At 39.5% G+C, this 15,575-nt stretch overlaps 1 protein-coding gene across 21 annotated transcripts in view; it reads left to right on the top strand.

Annotated features, from left to right (window-relative positions):
- Window positions 1-15,575, top strand: part of NUMB (NUMB endocytic adaptor protein) — a 92,003-nt gene that overhangs the window by 74,191 nt on the left and 2,237 nt on the right. For 12 of the 21 annotated variants that reach the window (XM_083863562.1, XM_083863564.1, XM_083863547.1 and 9 more), the window contains 7 exons: window positions 336-413; window positions 5,722-5,796; window positions 7,675-7,815; window positions 9,274-9,475; window positions 11,621-11,923; window positions 13,715-13,864; window positions 14,700-14,843. In XM_083863562.1, the coding sequence (XP_083719688.1) occupies window positions 336-413; window positions 5,722-5,796; window positions 7,675-7,815; window positions 9,274-9,475; window positions 11,621-11,923; window positions 13,715-13,864; window positions 14,700-14,843 (1,093 nt within the window). The remainder of the gene's footprint in view (window positions 1-335; window positions 414-5,721; window positions 5,797-7,674; window positions 7,816-9,273; window positions 9,476-11,620; window positions 11,924-13,714; window positions 13,865-14,699; window positions 14,844-15,575) is intronic. The other 9 variants (XM_083863549.1, XM_083863551.1, XM_083863550.1 and 6 more) reach the window with 9 other exon arrangements.

The raw sequence follows: 15,575 nt of genomic DNA, 5'->3' as shown, positions 1-15,575 counted from the left end.
ATTTCACAAGAGCCTGTACAGTATTTTACTTGTTTAACCACCATGTCTGCTGCCAAGTTTGGTTTATAACCTAACCAAAAGGGACTAAACAAGGGAGAGTGAAAATAAAGTAACCACTTTGCATGAAATTGGGGCTGAGGTTTTCTTCTTTCCACCAATTTCAGGGCAGTAGCTTATTAGAACTCTGTGTGTGTCCTTTGATCTGCATTTTCATAGGATTATTTTCACATTTGCCTGTCGCACCTTCTCATGGATAACTCTAAAAACCCCTTCCTTTCCCTCCAAACCCTATTCTTGTGTGTGCTTGTTGGTTTGAAAACCCTGGGACATTTTAGCTACCTACAGTAATAGCGCTCGACTTGTCCCCCCTGTTCCTCCAGGAAAGGAAGTTCTTCAAAGGCTTCTTTGGAAAAGTAAGTTTAATGCCTTGTTTGTGCTTGCACTATAAGGAGTTACATCCCTGGTATAGCACTGCCATAAAATCAGAGTGTTGAGAGTTCCTTAATCCATTTCAGAGTATTTGCTTCTGAAACAGACTGGGAAATATTTTGATTGAAGAATGTGGTCTCAAAAGTAACCTGAAATAGAAACTTAAATATATGTGGACTATCAGAAATCCAATGTTCTGAAGGGATTTAGTCTTCTTGAAAAAAAAATAAATTCATTTTTAACCCTTAAGCTTGTGCCAACTTACATTACCTAGGTAAACACCTACAGAAAGTTGAAGTCTGCACCTTGTAAGTGCTTCATGCTCAGCTGCCTGGCAGCATGAGTTGATCCCCAAATGTTAGCACTGGGAGAAAGCAGTGTGCCATCTTTTAAACCTTCCTTTTTTGAGCACAGTCCTAATTCAAAGGTATATGAAGATGAGATCAGGCATTTACCTACTATATTTTCCTAATTTTAGCTCAATCTCCGATTTCTATTGGTGCTCTTGTTTTCACAAGGACAATGTCTTAGATAAGAAGGGAAGCAATTCTTTGTCATTATTAAGAATGTGCTGCACTGCTGGTGGCTGGGTGGTTTTATTCCTGCTACCTACATTTCTGCAAGGCAGAAAGACCACGCTCTCTTTTACCTCTTGTCTGTTTCCTACCTCTGTGTTTAAAATTCCTGTAAAACTTTTTAATCCAGCTTTCATGTGGAGTTAATCTAAGATAATGGCTTCTGAAGTATCTTGTCATAAAATGAAACTTTGCTTAAATGGAAACTAACAGGTTTGTAGCGTTCATACATGCTGGAGTCTTTTGAAGCAGATTATTCTCTGGTCATGGGTTGGTTTGGGCTTTACTTGGGGAGTAAGTAAAGTTTTTTCAGCTGATCCTTTTTCACCATTCACTCAAATAATGATGGATGTCACACAGAGATATCCGTTTCTCCAGTTTTGGTTTCCTCCTATGGTCTGGGAAAGCACACATCTAAAGTGTAGAGGTGGTGAGGGCCTAAAATACAGAAGATGGCAAATCTGTCAGATTTGTGAGAACAGTCCTGTGTGCAAATCAAATCCTAGAGCTGGAATCTAGAAAGAACAGACCCAAAGTGCTAAATTGAAAACAAACAGAAAGCCCCCCCACCTCAACCTGATTAGACATGTTAATTTTCTCTCTGCTTGTTGGTACTAATTTATGTTAGGGTACATAAAAAAGCAAAGATGTAAAAGGAAAGGTATTTGCATAGCACTTAGGTTAAAATCTTTCTTTGACTTTTTAAATTATTAAATATGCCATTTATCCTATTACATCTTGGTTGATACTTAATGAAGTCTGGTACTTCGCCATAGCATTTTAGATATTTTTATCTTATAATATTTTGACAAAGAAGGACCTACTTCTGCTTCAGCTGGTGAATTTCATTAATTAGCACAGAAACCACTTAAAATCCATAGTGTTTAGATATCCCCACAGTACCAGTGTGGCAGTACCTTTATTACAGCTTTGGCCTACAACAGGAGCCCTCATCTAGGGAAATCTGCAGAAGAAGGGACAGCTGTTCTCTTATTAATAATTGAGAAATACTAATAACTGTAATATCTTTTGGCTGTCTCATCTATAATTTCTTCCCAAATGCCTTGCATTGGGATTAATATATTATTCCAAACTGCAGAGCTATTTAAAACACACCAGCAGCTTTCAGAAAGTCAGTCTAGACACATTTGCCACTTTCCCTGTCCATATTTTTCTCCTTATTAAAGGTAAATATGATGGATTTGTGTGTGGAAATGTTCAAGTGGTTAGTATTGAAAACTTTTTTTTTTTTCAGCTTTAAATAAAAATGAAATGTCTGTTGATAGCTCCAGGTTAAGCTTTTGTGGTTATCATATAAGCTGCCTTTTTAGGCAGCTCCTTTTAAAACTAAAGCTTTTCTGTTGTAATGAGTAGCAGTACAGATTTGGTGATCTTTGTCATGTTTTACAGAGTGTATTTCTCATCACATGTTTTATACAGAGTCTGAAATGAAAAATTTGCTTTATATATACACTTCAGGCTCCAGGTATATTTTAGACCTGTGCCCAAGTCCCAGGATAGGATAAAATATAATAGGTAGAAAGCTAGGAACAAAGTTAAAGTATTTTAAAAATGCATTATTGGTCAGCTTCTGTTCTGGCATCCTTAATATTTTGTTTTCTACCTTACAATATTGCAAGGTATCAAAGCAGCTGCTCTTTCTTTGGTGGAGGCCCATCTCTAGGGCACAGCCAGTTTGTCAGTGAGGTTTCTGTCATGCCTGACCTGCCATGGACCTGCTTTGTCCTCTGGCCTTGCTGTGTGTTAGGGTAAGTGCCCACCTGCTTTCCTGGAGATGTCTGAGGAGGCTGAAATGAGTCCAGATAATGAATCTCCTGCTGGAGCAGATAACTGACCTCCCCAGGAGTGCTGAGCAGTGAGATTTCTATTGGTGCCGACTCAGCACTGACAAATCAGGCTCCCAGGAGTCAATGCCACACGTGGCTCTCCTCAGGCAGTGCTGTCATTTAAAAGCTCTAGAATATGAAGACAAGCTACTGATCTGAATGTCTAGATGAGTCCCTTGGTAGCAACATTTCAGAGCATCCTGTTCCAGTGGATATTGGCTGCTTGCTTTAAATAGCTCTCTCTGGAGTTGCCTGTATCTCCCAGCATTTGTTTTGCAAGCTGCGATCCTGCGTTGGAGTTCACTTCCCGTGCAGTATCTTGCAGCTGGTCTGATCTTTGTCCAGTATGTGCCAATAGTGCAAATGTTCCTATCTACTCTGTAATCACAGTTTACTTGGCAATATCCCTTGTATATCCAATAGAAACTGAACTGGAGGCACAGATAAGCTGAGAATTCAGTAAATGTAAAAACCATGCATTGTCCAGCAGTAATAGCAGTGGGTTTGGGGTATAGACTGTAAGGATAAACCCTTTCAAATCACTGCATCCAGCATAAATATAGAAGAAGGAATTGGGAGATGAAAGTGAGTTTTATTTTTCTGTTAGTGTAGCAAACCCATCTTTGGTTCTCTTGCATGTGGAACCTAATGTTTCAGTGGGAAAAGGGGGCTTAGGAAGGTCTTAATTTTATTCTGAGAAACATGAAGTTCGTGTGTTAGCTATTCCTAAATCCTCATTTGGTGAAATAGCAAGTGAAGAGTAGCTCTGCTGAAGATCAGCATTGCTTTATGAAGTATCCAGCTCAGTTAAACTTGGTTTTAATACAAACTTCAGGAACTGTTCACAGTTTTTGTAGGGACAAGGTTTTTATTGTTTGCTGGGGAAAGATGTGTGTCTCTTAATCTAAAGATGGCAGTCTAAACCAGTTACCTGCAGGCATTATCTTCATTGTTTGTATTTGCTTGAAATAAAGGTTTTAAAGACTTATGGCGTATAAACAACTGATACTCTTTTTAAAACAGTTCAAGGAGACAGACCATTTCTTTTGGAATTAATAGGGACCTTCAGGCTGTGAAAGCTAGCTGAACATTGAAAATACAGACTATATTTTGTGGGTATTGATACAGTCTGTTAAAATAAAATATTAGAAGTTACTTCGGTATGCTGCAATATTTTCTAACACATATGATGATAAATTTAAGTGTATCTTCTGTTGTGAATTGCACTCTTTCTATTAGGCATTCCTAATAGAATCTAAATTAAACATTCTCTGGGGTATCCAACAGGCTGGATGGTCATTTAGAAACTTGCTTCTGCAAGCACTTCTCTATAGCTTGCTTTCATGCTGTGCTTATTTTCTTTCTTTTTTCTTTAAATGCTCTTCTGTGCAAGTCAGTGCCATTCTCTGTTCTCACCAAGCTTTTTGAAAAGGCTCAGGATGTCATTGCTGCTTCTGAAATTGGGACAGATAGTTCCTCCCCAAAAAACAAACAGAAGTTCTGCCAGCACCTTTTTCTTCACACTTGCTGCTTTCTCTGAGAATGAAACCAATGTGATATAATTGGAGACTTTTCACTCCAACATATTTCATTCTTATAGTGTTAAAATTGGTGTTGCCGATTTGGAACATGCAGTAGCTTATGCCAGAATGTATTCTTGTTCCATTACTTGCTGTAAGAATATAAAGTATATACATCTGCAATAAACTATTAAAAAAATTCTAGTTTGAAGCCACTAGCTGAAACCCCATTCAGCTTACCCCCCCCCCCCCACCCCGCAATGTTGTTCCTTTCTTCACTCCCTGCACTGGTTTCTGGTGGGTGCCATTAGCAGCCACAGACTATGTAAACCCAGTGCTTCAAAACACATAAAGAGAATATTTTAATAACTGGCTATAAAGTAGGGGAATTTTGAATTAAAGTGACATGCTAAAAGGAAAGGTATTAGTTTTCTTGTAGTAGTTCTCTGTAACAACCAGTAAAATTAAGTTGACCTATTTTCTCTTCAATGAATTATCTTCAGAAGAATATTGTGTTTATACTGTTTTCTGTAACTTTCCTTTGAAAAGTAAACAGCCTGGAAAGAATCTGTAGTTTAAACGGCTCCTGAAGCCTTCCTGTGTTTCCCACTTTTACTTAGCCTCAGCTTGCGGCAGCTGAAAGTTCCCACAGTCAGGTTTTGGATAAAAGCCAGACCACTCTCCGCTGCACCCGCCTGCCACACACCACTGCTTTTCCCAGATACACACCAAAGGGTTAAGAAAGCCTATTTTTATACCTCTCTCCCAAGACAAGACATTTAGGTCTTAATAAATTAGTGAAACATATTTGAGTGATTGATCTTAGCATTAAGCTTATGAGCTTAATAAGCTACACAGTAACTGATGGTTGTGGGGAGCTTTTAACACTGGTTTAAGGTGATGCCATGATTCTGCCATGCAACTATTGGGGCAGAAGGTAGGGCTGGTGGAAACATCAGGTAAGAATTTTCCTATGTTTAAACTTGTGCTGAAGAAGCTACCTGTGGTGTAACTCCTTATGAATGAGTGTCTTCTGACTCTAGTGGAATTCTTCACCCACTTGGTCAGTCTTGAATTCTTTACTGTCAGTGGATGTACACCTTATTTCTGCCTCACCTGTCCTGTGCCCTCTCCCCATCCCCACGACGTGCTGTTTCTGAAATACTGGCTTTGGCTTGGTTCTCTTAATGTTTTGCAACTTGGATTGAGCTTTGGGCACCCTACTGACCATGGACTTCATCTACACTTAATGTTATAGTTCTTGGAGAGGGGAAGTGGGAGGCAATTGGCCGTTGGCATAAAACTGTTTTCTTTTCTTTTCTTTTTTTTTTTTTTTTCTTTTCTTGAAAGTCTGGGAAGAAAGCCGTCAAAGCTGTCCTGTGGGTTTCGGCGGATGGACTCCGAGTTGTAGATGAGAAAACAAAGGTTAGATTTCCCCGGGCAAAAGTCAAAAGTTTTCAATTTCTCTGTAATAGTGTATGTGCTATATCTTTAAATGGACACCAATCTTTATGTTACTGCAAATGTTGGTATTTGAAAGGAAGACTGAAGTGTGTAGTTTAGTTTAATAATTTCTTGTTTTGTAAACATATGTACACCTGCCAAATTTTTCCCAGTTAATTCCACACTACACTCAAGACACGTTTTGTAGAATGTGGCAGGTGTAGCACAAGCTTGGAATATTTTTTGTTGCATTTACTACAATAAGCATTTGTTTTCCTGATAAGTTCTGTTGGCAGTGAACTTGAAGAGTCCCTGAACTTTGGTCTGCACCACTGCAAAGGTTGCGATAGTAATGCATAGGCAAACTCACATATATATATATATATATATATAAATATCATTTTCAGTGCGTCCAAATCCTGGAATGGATCTGAATGATTAAGAGCTTCCAAAAATGCAATGAAGAGAGTAAATTAAATAGAGAGATTGTAGCCTCAGACTCAGACTAAATAGTAACTGCATATATCAAATTTAATAATCTTTTAATAGCAAAGATATTTGTGGCATGGTTTTAGATTTTTTTATATTTTTTTATTTTGAAATTACAATTTTTTATGATTAGTTAGCACATGGTGTACTACCAAGGCACATGTGTCCAAGTAAAAGCAAATTATTCTCAGTTTTATGTAGATGTAGACAATTAAAAATAAGAGCTTTAGGCTTAACACCACCAGTGCACTAGAATTTTTAAAGATGGCATAGCTATGAGAACAGTTTTAACTCTTGTCAGTGTGAAATAATTTGTTTTACTTTCATATCAATTGACACTTTCTTTTGTCAGCCTAAAGGATGATTTTTTCCAAGCCAACACTGGCAGGCAGAGGTAATTCATATCCCTCTGGAGTGCAACTGCCTGTCAAATATCTGCTTGTGGTTAGACTTCTCCTGGGCTGCTGTAGTGGTATGGCTCATCAGAGCTAAAGTTGCTCTCTCTCAGGAATTCATTTTCTAATACAAACATACTGATGTGAATGAATTCAGTCTACTGATTGCCTCATGTAAAAGTAATAATACATGTAGTATTTTTAGAAATGTTGCCGCATATATGTAATATTTTCAAATTGAATTTTAATAAGTTGTGCAGACTCTGAAGGTAATTAAAAGTACAGGATTTAAAAAGAAAATAAACTATTGCCTCCTGGTGGTTGAATACATCAGCAGAGGTGCCAAGTACTAGCCACCAACCAAATGAAATAATTTGGAAAAAAATATTAAAAATCTAATTTTTAATGAGGATGGCATAATCTTAAACCGCACTATCGATTTTTAGAAACACTTCTCCCATTTATGGGATTAAATAGGGAGTGTTTGGTGCTATCAGTGCTGCAGGTGCTTCTCTCTTGCATCCCTGCTTAGTTGACTGGGACATGAATTTTGCTCTTTGTGTAGCAGCTGCAAGACCTTTTTCCCCTTTCTCCCCTAAGTTTCAGTGTTGTGTTTTAACCACAGTGAAAACTTTCTGGTTGCAAGACTACGGAGCTGTTGTAAAAATAAAATTACGTGTGCCTCCATAGTCTAGAGAAGAGGATATAGGAATTCACTGGGTCCCTAATTTCTTAAGTGGTGTCTTGGCACACCTCTCCCAAAGATGGATGGTGGAGAATGTCATCTTTTCTTTTTGTTTTCTACTGGGAACAGATTCTGAATGACAACTGATGACAGATAATTACAGCTACATCAGGTTTTCCCCTTTTTAGTCTAGCTCATTTGTGTGAAGTTACTCCTGACAATGACTTGTTCAAGGGTTTGGCCGTATTTCCTCACATTTCTTTCTTTGTGGGGGGGATTTTTTCTCTCTAGGATCTTATAGTTGATCAGACAATAGAGAAGGTTTCTTTCTGCGCACCAGACAGGAACTTTGACCGGGCGTTCTCCTACATCTGCCGAGATGGCACAACGAGACGCTGGATCTGCCACTGCTTTATGGCTGTGAAGGACACGGTAAGTGGAATATGGTGTGTGGCCAGCTCTCCCAGCTCTTAGCTAGAAGTAAAGGGCAGAAAAAATTGAGTACCTGGAATAGTGCAGTATGTTTTGACTCCAGCTGAGCTATTACTTAGTCCTTGTAAATAATTTTAATTCTAATTCCCCATACCTGAAATATTTGCCATCCCTCTGTAATGCTGTTTTATGGAGAGAAATGCTGCTCAGCCTGTGTGTAAAAGGAGTGCAGTCAGCTTCAGATAATTTCCACTAGAAGGGAACTACTCTTCCAAGAATAGACAGAAAGTTTTCTTGTCTGAAAATGTTTACAGCCAAAAACTGAAACAGTAATGACAGTTTTTCCAGGATAAAATCATAGTGAGTAAATACAGACTGGTTATGAATGCAGCGTCTTGTATGTGAGTGTTATCTTGAATGAAAAGTCATCTGAATGTTAAGAGATGGAGCTAAACTGAATTAAATTAGCATCCTATTTGCTTCTGAGAGACAAAAATGTTTCGAGTAGGTTTAAAATCAGTTTCTTGCTTTGTAGACATAGGTAAGTTATTTAACTCCCTGATCTGACCTTTTCTTCTCTCTGCTATTTGTTGAATCTTGCCTACATTATACAAAGTGCTTGAAACCTCATGCAAATTAATTCACTCTGTGAACTCCCAAGAGCTGCATGTTCAGAGCAATGGTGCTTGATAATTTATCATTTTTCTTTAAACAATGAAGTCAGAGATTCCCAGTAAAACTTACCTTAGAGCTGGAACATTTCTGTTTTCCTCTGTGAATAACAGGTCAATTCACTTACTGATTATGGTTGATGAGTTGAGCTACTGGTAGCAATAGTGCCTCTGATTCAACTGTAGCAGCTGTATCAGCTGGGTTGCTAGACTTCCTCCAACTTGAATTTCCTTTTTACAGTTATTAGATAGTGGATTCTTTTGACCTGGTGAATAATGGAAGTGCTTTTCATTAGGCACTCCTAAATCTAACTTCTGCATTTGGTCAGGACCATTAAGAGGGGTGAGTAGTCACCACTGTACTTTTCACAGGTGCACACAAGGGTAGTGTCTCCCTGAGGCCTCTGTAAACTTTCTCCAAGGATAGCACTTACTTGTGTTTTAGGACTAACACCTTAAGATGAATTCATGAGTTTCTTTGTGCATAGATGTGTCTAGAGGCAAGGGATCGGTGCGGGCACGTTATCGCACTGGCATCTTAGTAGCAGTTGAACTAAACAGATCATCCAACAATCTCATGCATTCCTGGGTGGCCTTCTTGAACATGGCTTGTGCATTAGTAGCTGGGAGTCTTTATGTATCAGGTTTAAGGCTGAAATACAATTAAAATAGTTTTCCTTAATGCCTTAATTAGATTTGTCTTGTAAAGGCAGGTTATCAGTTTGTGATGCTTGAAGCACATGTATGTTTCTGTTCAGTCACTGTGATGCAACGTTGTCTTGTGCAGGGGGAAAGGTTGAGTCACGCCGTGGGCTGTGCATTTGCAGCTTGCCTGGAGCGAAAGCAGAAGCGAGAGAAGGAGTGTGGAGTGACTGCCACCTTTGATGCCAGCAGAACCACATTCACTAGAGAGGGGTCATTCAGGGTCACTACAGCTACTGAACAAGCAGAGAGAGAGGAAATTATGAGACAGATGCCGGATGCTAAAGGTACGGGATACAATTTAAACAATCATCTGCAGCGAGCAGAATCAGCACTGAGGCCTCTGCGAGGATTGAAGCTTAATGTCCCTACAGCATTCCCTCTATGTTCAAATCATATTCCCAGACCCTTGTCAGTTCACAAGGTGAAAAATGCTCCCAAATTCACTCAGCATTTTCCCATGTCTTCTAGAAAAGGTGCAGGTGGCTTCATATGTGAAAGCTGCTTCTGCTTTGTTTTATCAGGCTGCTTTATGGCAGAGAATACCATAGGTACCATACTTAAAGATCTTATTAGAAATTTGTTTAAAAAATACAACATGCTTGCCAGACACAAAGTAATCATTTATGTAGTCTAATGCTTGTGGTAAATGAACTGTAAATTATATACAATTTTCTTAGAAAAGATTTTATTTGGTTTTTAAGACCGGTTACAGCGTGTATGTATAGAGCTATACTGCATGAAGGAAGAATAGATCAATCACAGAGTGCTTTCTGTCCACTCTGTCCCCATAAAATGCACAGGTGTTTGACTATTAATTACAGTCAAAATTGGTGACTAACTGATTTGAGAGGAGATAACATGTTCTGAAATTAAGTGAAAGTAGAACTTCTTACTCAATTTTAATTACAAAGCCTAGAGTTCTACAGCTCACAAAAAAAGGTATTATAAATACTGTTCATAACCTGCTTCACTGTGAAGTCAGACTTTTGTTTCAGAGGATTCCACAGCAAGTTTTATGCTGCCCCTTGATTGCAAAACTTTAATCTTCGTTTTCATCATCCATCTGCTTGTTTCCATACATTGGTTTTAGAATGTGCCAAATGAAGCTTAAACACAAGGCCTTTGTTACTTGAGGGCATGAGTCAAAGTCTTGACTCATGAAGGTGTGTGAAATCCTTTCCAAGAAAGACTGATTAGAAAAGTTTCACTTGAATGAGCAGCTGCAACTCATGGGTACTGAAGCTTGCAAGACAACGTAATTAGTTTCTCCTACCATTCCAACTCCTCAGAAATCTCTAGTCTGACTCCTCTCTTTACCAGACTTTTAGTTATTCTGCTGATGTGTCAAAAAAAAAAGAAAAAAGAAAAAAAAAAGTCATTGCTTTTTCTAAAATATTTGGAAAACAGTGTAGGTAAAATGAGAGCTCATACCAGGATAGTGAGATTTCCTTTTGTCCTTCTGTGTTGATGAGCTGTGTTTGTTACCCTCAAAGCCAATTCATTTATGAGTGAGAGAGTTTTCCTAGAGGTGGAAAAATCTCCCCATTGCAATTCTAATCATAAGTGTCATGATTTAAACAAATCTTAATCTGGCATTTCTGCCATTAGGCCTGTCTGACAGGAGCATTGTGGTGCTATGCAAAGCCCTCCAAAATGAAGCAGCTGACTTTAAGTTGAAGGAGCTTCCACTGCAACTAACTCATGATTGGGTAGTAACATTGCAGCTAAATTCAGTACAGAAGTGACACAGGAGCTCCTTGAAAGTGTGTCTGGTGTTAGCAAGGCCTGTCAGCTCAGAGGCTGGATCTGCCTTGCAGCACATTTCCCTCTACCTGTAATGTATTTCCTGGAGGAGCTGGGAGCTGCAGCCCAACCTTTTAAGGACTGCTGCTACCTTTGGCCTGCTAAAGCTTGTGCAGTGTCTTTGGCTAGTGGTGCAGATTCTGCAGGGTTGGGAGGGTGGCTTTTGAAAGAGGATCCTGGAGCTGTGTTCTGTTCACTGCTGCTGCTAAGCTGTGCTGCCCAAAGTCACTTAATACAGTATCTACTAATATTTTTGTCCATGGTTCTGTGTGATGCAAAATGAAGGTCTCAAATACACAATGCATTTTTCAGTCTTAACCATAGATGAATTGCAAGTATTTCTAGAGCTGGGATCTCAGGAATAGCTAGAAAGAATATGTATGTAAGGCCATCCTTTCTAGAAGTGGCTTGCCTTAGAAAGCTGTGGGGCTTGGGGTGTGTGTCAGGTGACGTGGTGAATACAATGAAGGTAGACAGAAATTGTGTTTCTGCTATTAGAAACTCATTTGCAAGAGTACTAGTTATGCAAATTCCTGCAATTTCTCTTTTCAAAACAAATGGGAGTACAGGTAGGCAGCTGAACAGTACTTTGCTTTACTCTTCTAACCTCACCCTGTTTCCTCCAGCAGTTGAAACAGAAGTGAAAACAGTAGCACCAGGTGCTGCACCAAACAATCCTGCCCCCTCTTCTGGCTCACCAACCTCTCCTACTGCTGAAGTTGCTGCCTCTGTGGATAAAGAAATGAGCAACCCCCACGCCATCCCACGGCGGCACGCCCCTATAGAACAGCTTGCCAGGCAAGGGTCCTTCAGGGGCTTCCCTGCCCTCAGCCAAAAGATGTCTCCTTTTAAACGCCAGTTGTCTTTGCGAATAAACGAGCTGCCTTCAACAGTGCAAAGGAAGACTGATTTCCCCATGAAAAACTCAGGTAAAACCAAATGGTTCCAGTGGAACATTGCCTTAAATTGTCTCTTCCTCCTTTCTTTCTCTGTGGCTTCAAGTAATTCCTTATTTTCTAGTAAATCTTTCTTCTTGCCTCATGTTGATCATTTATCATGAACAAACATCCACCATGTCAGAAAATTTCTGCTTTGGGAAAAGGCAAGAATTTCATATGTGGAGTTCACATGCAGAAGACAGTTTTAATTGCTGTCTGAAGTACTGGAGCACTGCTTGAAGTGTTCCAGGAATGGGTGTTGTTGAATTAGTAGGTTTTAGCTCTTCCCTCTGAGTCACTGAACCAGTTCTTCCACTTACTGTCAGGGCATCCTGAGACACAAATCCCTTCAAGGCCTTAACCGCTTGTCTTGGGATCATGTGATGCTCTTCTGCAGTCTGTCCTTCTGCCTGTCTGAATTCTTTTGTGAGCAATGAAATTGCTTTTCATGTTGCATTAAGAGAACCTACCTGTTTAGGTGGTACAGCTGGCTGTATCAGTATTACGTGGTACAGTTTTGACATGATGTTAGTGGAGTTTTCTAAGAGTCATCCCAACATAAACTCCTGGGGTGCTCATTACCTTGCATAATGTCCTTGAGTTCCCTTAGCTGGGTTTTATCCTTCAGGCCAGCTGTACTCCCACTTGGCAACAGAGCTGGTTTTAGGGTTCCAAGCTTTGAAGTAAAAATTACTGTGGCAAAGGCAAACCCCATAAAAATACTTAGTCTGACTTCTTCCATAACCCTTGTTTAGTGACCTGTGCTTTAAGGCCAGCACTGAGCCAATCAGTTTTACAGTAATAGTGCACTGCTCAGTAGTGATAGTCACTGAGCACACCACAGTCTCAACTTCTCACGATTCAGAACATTTCTGATGCATGTTCCCATATATGCCACTGCCAGTGCTGCTTACTGTCCCACTGCATGCACTGTATTGGAATATCCCTCAAAGAATCAATTTTTGGGCATGCCTCCCCCTGAATTTTAGATCTGGTGCATGTTGTGTGCAGACATTTTATGTTTCTTACACTATTTTGTGCTTGATTATGCCTGCTCATGTCAGTTCTGTGCAATGACGGACTGATGATCAGTACTTCTGGAAAACACTGCCATCAGTAATAATGAGAACATCTGGTTAGCTGGCAGCTTTACTCCAGATGTTACATTATCCACATGATACTGATGCTTTGTTTAAAACTGAGCATCCATTTTATCTGAGCATTCAGCTTTTGCTATTAGGATTCTAGCACAGGAACTGAGCATTTCAGCTACCACTGAACTGGAACAATGAACACCAACTCTAAACTGAACTTGCTGCTGTGCATTGCTGTCAGTACACTTAAAGTTCATCTAGTTATTGTACAAGTATGTTGCTGGAATACTTAAATCTATCATAAGTATTTTCATTTCACAGAATGCCAAATCTTAGAGCCAAACCCTTGAGAAGCTTAGCACTTTAATACTGAAAGATATAGATCTCTTCTTAAACTGTAGAAAACTCTTTTTATTTTCTGATACGAGCATCCTTTAAATCTGAAACAGTGATCTCCTTGCCCTCTTGACTTAATCACAAAATACATTAATGTGGTGTTCTATTTCAGGCCAGATCTTCAACACTAATGTAAAAAAAAAAAAAAAAAAAAAAGAGCTGTCATGCAAATCAGTAGCAAGAACATGTAGGACATAAGGGAACTAATTATATTTCAATTTCACATTGGTAGTTGTAAATTGTTTCTGTATCCTTTAAACCTTCAATTTAATGAATTCTGTTTACATTTTAGTCCCAGAGGTAGAAGGGGAAACAGACAGCATTAGTGCCCTGTGCTCTCAGATCACCAGTGCTTTCAGCACACCATCAGAAGATCCTTTCTCTTCGGCCCCCATGACAAAACCAGTGACAGTAGTTGCACCACAGTCTCCTGCCTTTCAAGGTTTGTGATTTCTTTGGGTGCTGGATGAGGCTTGAATGCACATAATGTTGCTTTCCAGTAACACATGGTCTTAATTTCTTGTGCAAGTCATGTTACCAGTATTTTGGGTGAATGCATCCTGCTTTATTCATCTTGTCTGTTTAATTTTTCTGTGGTTTTGTTTTTAACAATAAGTTCATGCACCTACCACACGATAGTTACCTATAAAAGGGACTGACTTTGAGGTAATGGCTATTTTATTGCATTCTGCCTCCTGAACTGCATAGGAGTGTGTCATAGGAACCAGATCTCGCAAGGGAAGGGATTTTGTGCCACCACAATTACTGTTTTTTAAACAAATTCTTAGATAAGGTGTGGGAAAACGCCAGCTATAGAACTCATAGCAGCCATTAATATTCATTTCACTGCTATGCTTTTATAGAAGTTGTGTGAAAAAAGAACCTCTCCATGTTAAATGTAGTTATTGTTACTTTGTATCTACAAGGTGTTCTACTTTTGAATCTAAAATTAACAGTACAATAACTACTGGTGAGCCATACCTCTTCCTTATAGAAACAACAAATTTAACTTCAATAAGTCATCAGAACTCAAGGCCTGCTAAAGGACATTAAAATCCACCATTCCATGATTCTCTTAACAAGTGTTGGCTTGGTGAAATGAAATTTACTACCTTTATTGACTGTCAGTCCAGTTTGACTAATTACACAAACCCCTGTCATGTGGAAGTGTCTAAGAGTGTTGTATGTTGATAGGTATGACCTGGCCCACTAATTCTCCAGTCACGTGCATGCCTTGCATGAATTAATCGCACTGATGTTGTCTGCTCCCATTTTAGTTAATGGCACTGCCTCTGCCTTCTGTGTGCTTGCTGCTAAACCATCCCAAGCTGCTGTAGTGTCCACAGCTATGCCAGTTCGTGAAACCAATCCTTGGGCTCATGCTCCTGCTGCTAATACTGGAGCTGCAGCCGTGGTCACTGGTAAGATTGGAAGTAGATCCGGTGCATTGCTATGAGAACTTGGATCAAAAGTATAATTGAGCCCCAGAGACAATTGTCAGTGCCACTTAATGGCAAGTGGAAGGAACAGGAACAAAAGCCGGAAGTAGTAGCGTTTTGCACGAGTGGATGGAGAGAAGTGATGAACTTGCTGGTTCTAGGTCTATAACCTGGATTGATACTTATTTTGGCAGCATTTTATAGAATCAGTGCTTAAAAAGGAAGTAATGAAGTTGTATGTGAGTTTGTGTGTATAAAAGGGAAAGAATCTCTGTGTACCCAAAATAATTTTTGTGTATTCTTTTCACTAACGTACATAAGGAGGGATTAAGTTGATTGCTTAAAGGCTTAGAGGTTCATTTCTTCTGTTTAGTAAGTTTAGTCTGTCCCTCCAGGCCTTGTCTGGCACTGTGTAAGCTGAAATGGCTGTCACCCATGTGGGCACATGTGCCAGAAGCCTGCAATCTCTGTTACTTCATTTCATGGTGTAAGCTCCACTCCATGAGAGAAACTTGACTAGTGAAATAGTAGGTTCTGCTCAGCCTTGTAAGAGTACCAGACTTTGTCTTTAAAATAGTTTCTTAGACCTTTGTCTTCCAAGTCCACCAGTCCTGAGCTGTGCATTCAGAAATATACTCCACAGTCAGGGGGGATTAGTGATTACGGACTAGATCATTGCCACCAGGTTGTGAGTGCAGGCAGCAGCTTTCCTGT

Source organism: Zosterops lateralis (assembly GCF_965231275.1).
Source record: "Zosterops lateralis genome assembly, chromosome: 6".
NCBI lineage: Eukaryota > Metazoa > Chordata > Aves > Passeriformes > Zosteropidae > Zosterops > Zosterops lateralis.
The sequence above is the reverse complement of the archived record's forward strand: the minus strand, read 5'-3'. Positions and strand labels throughout refer to the sequence as shown.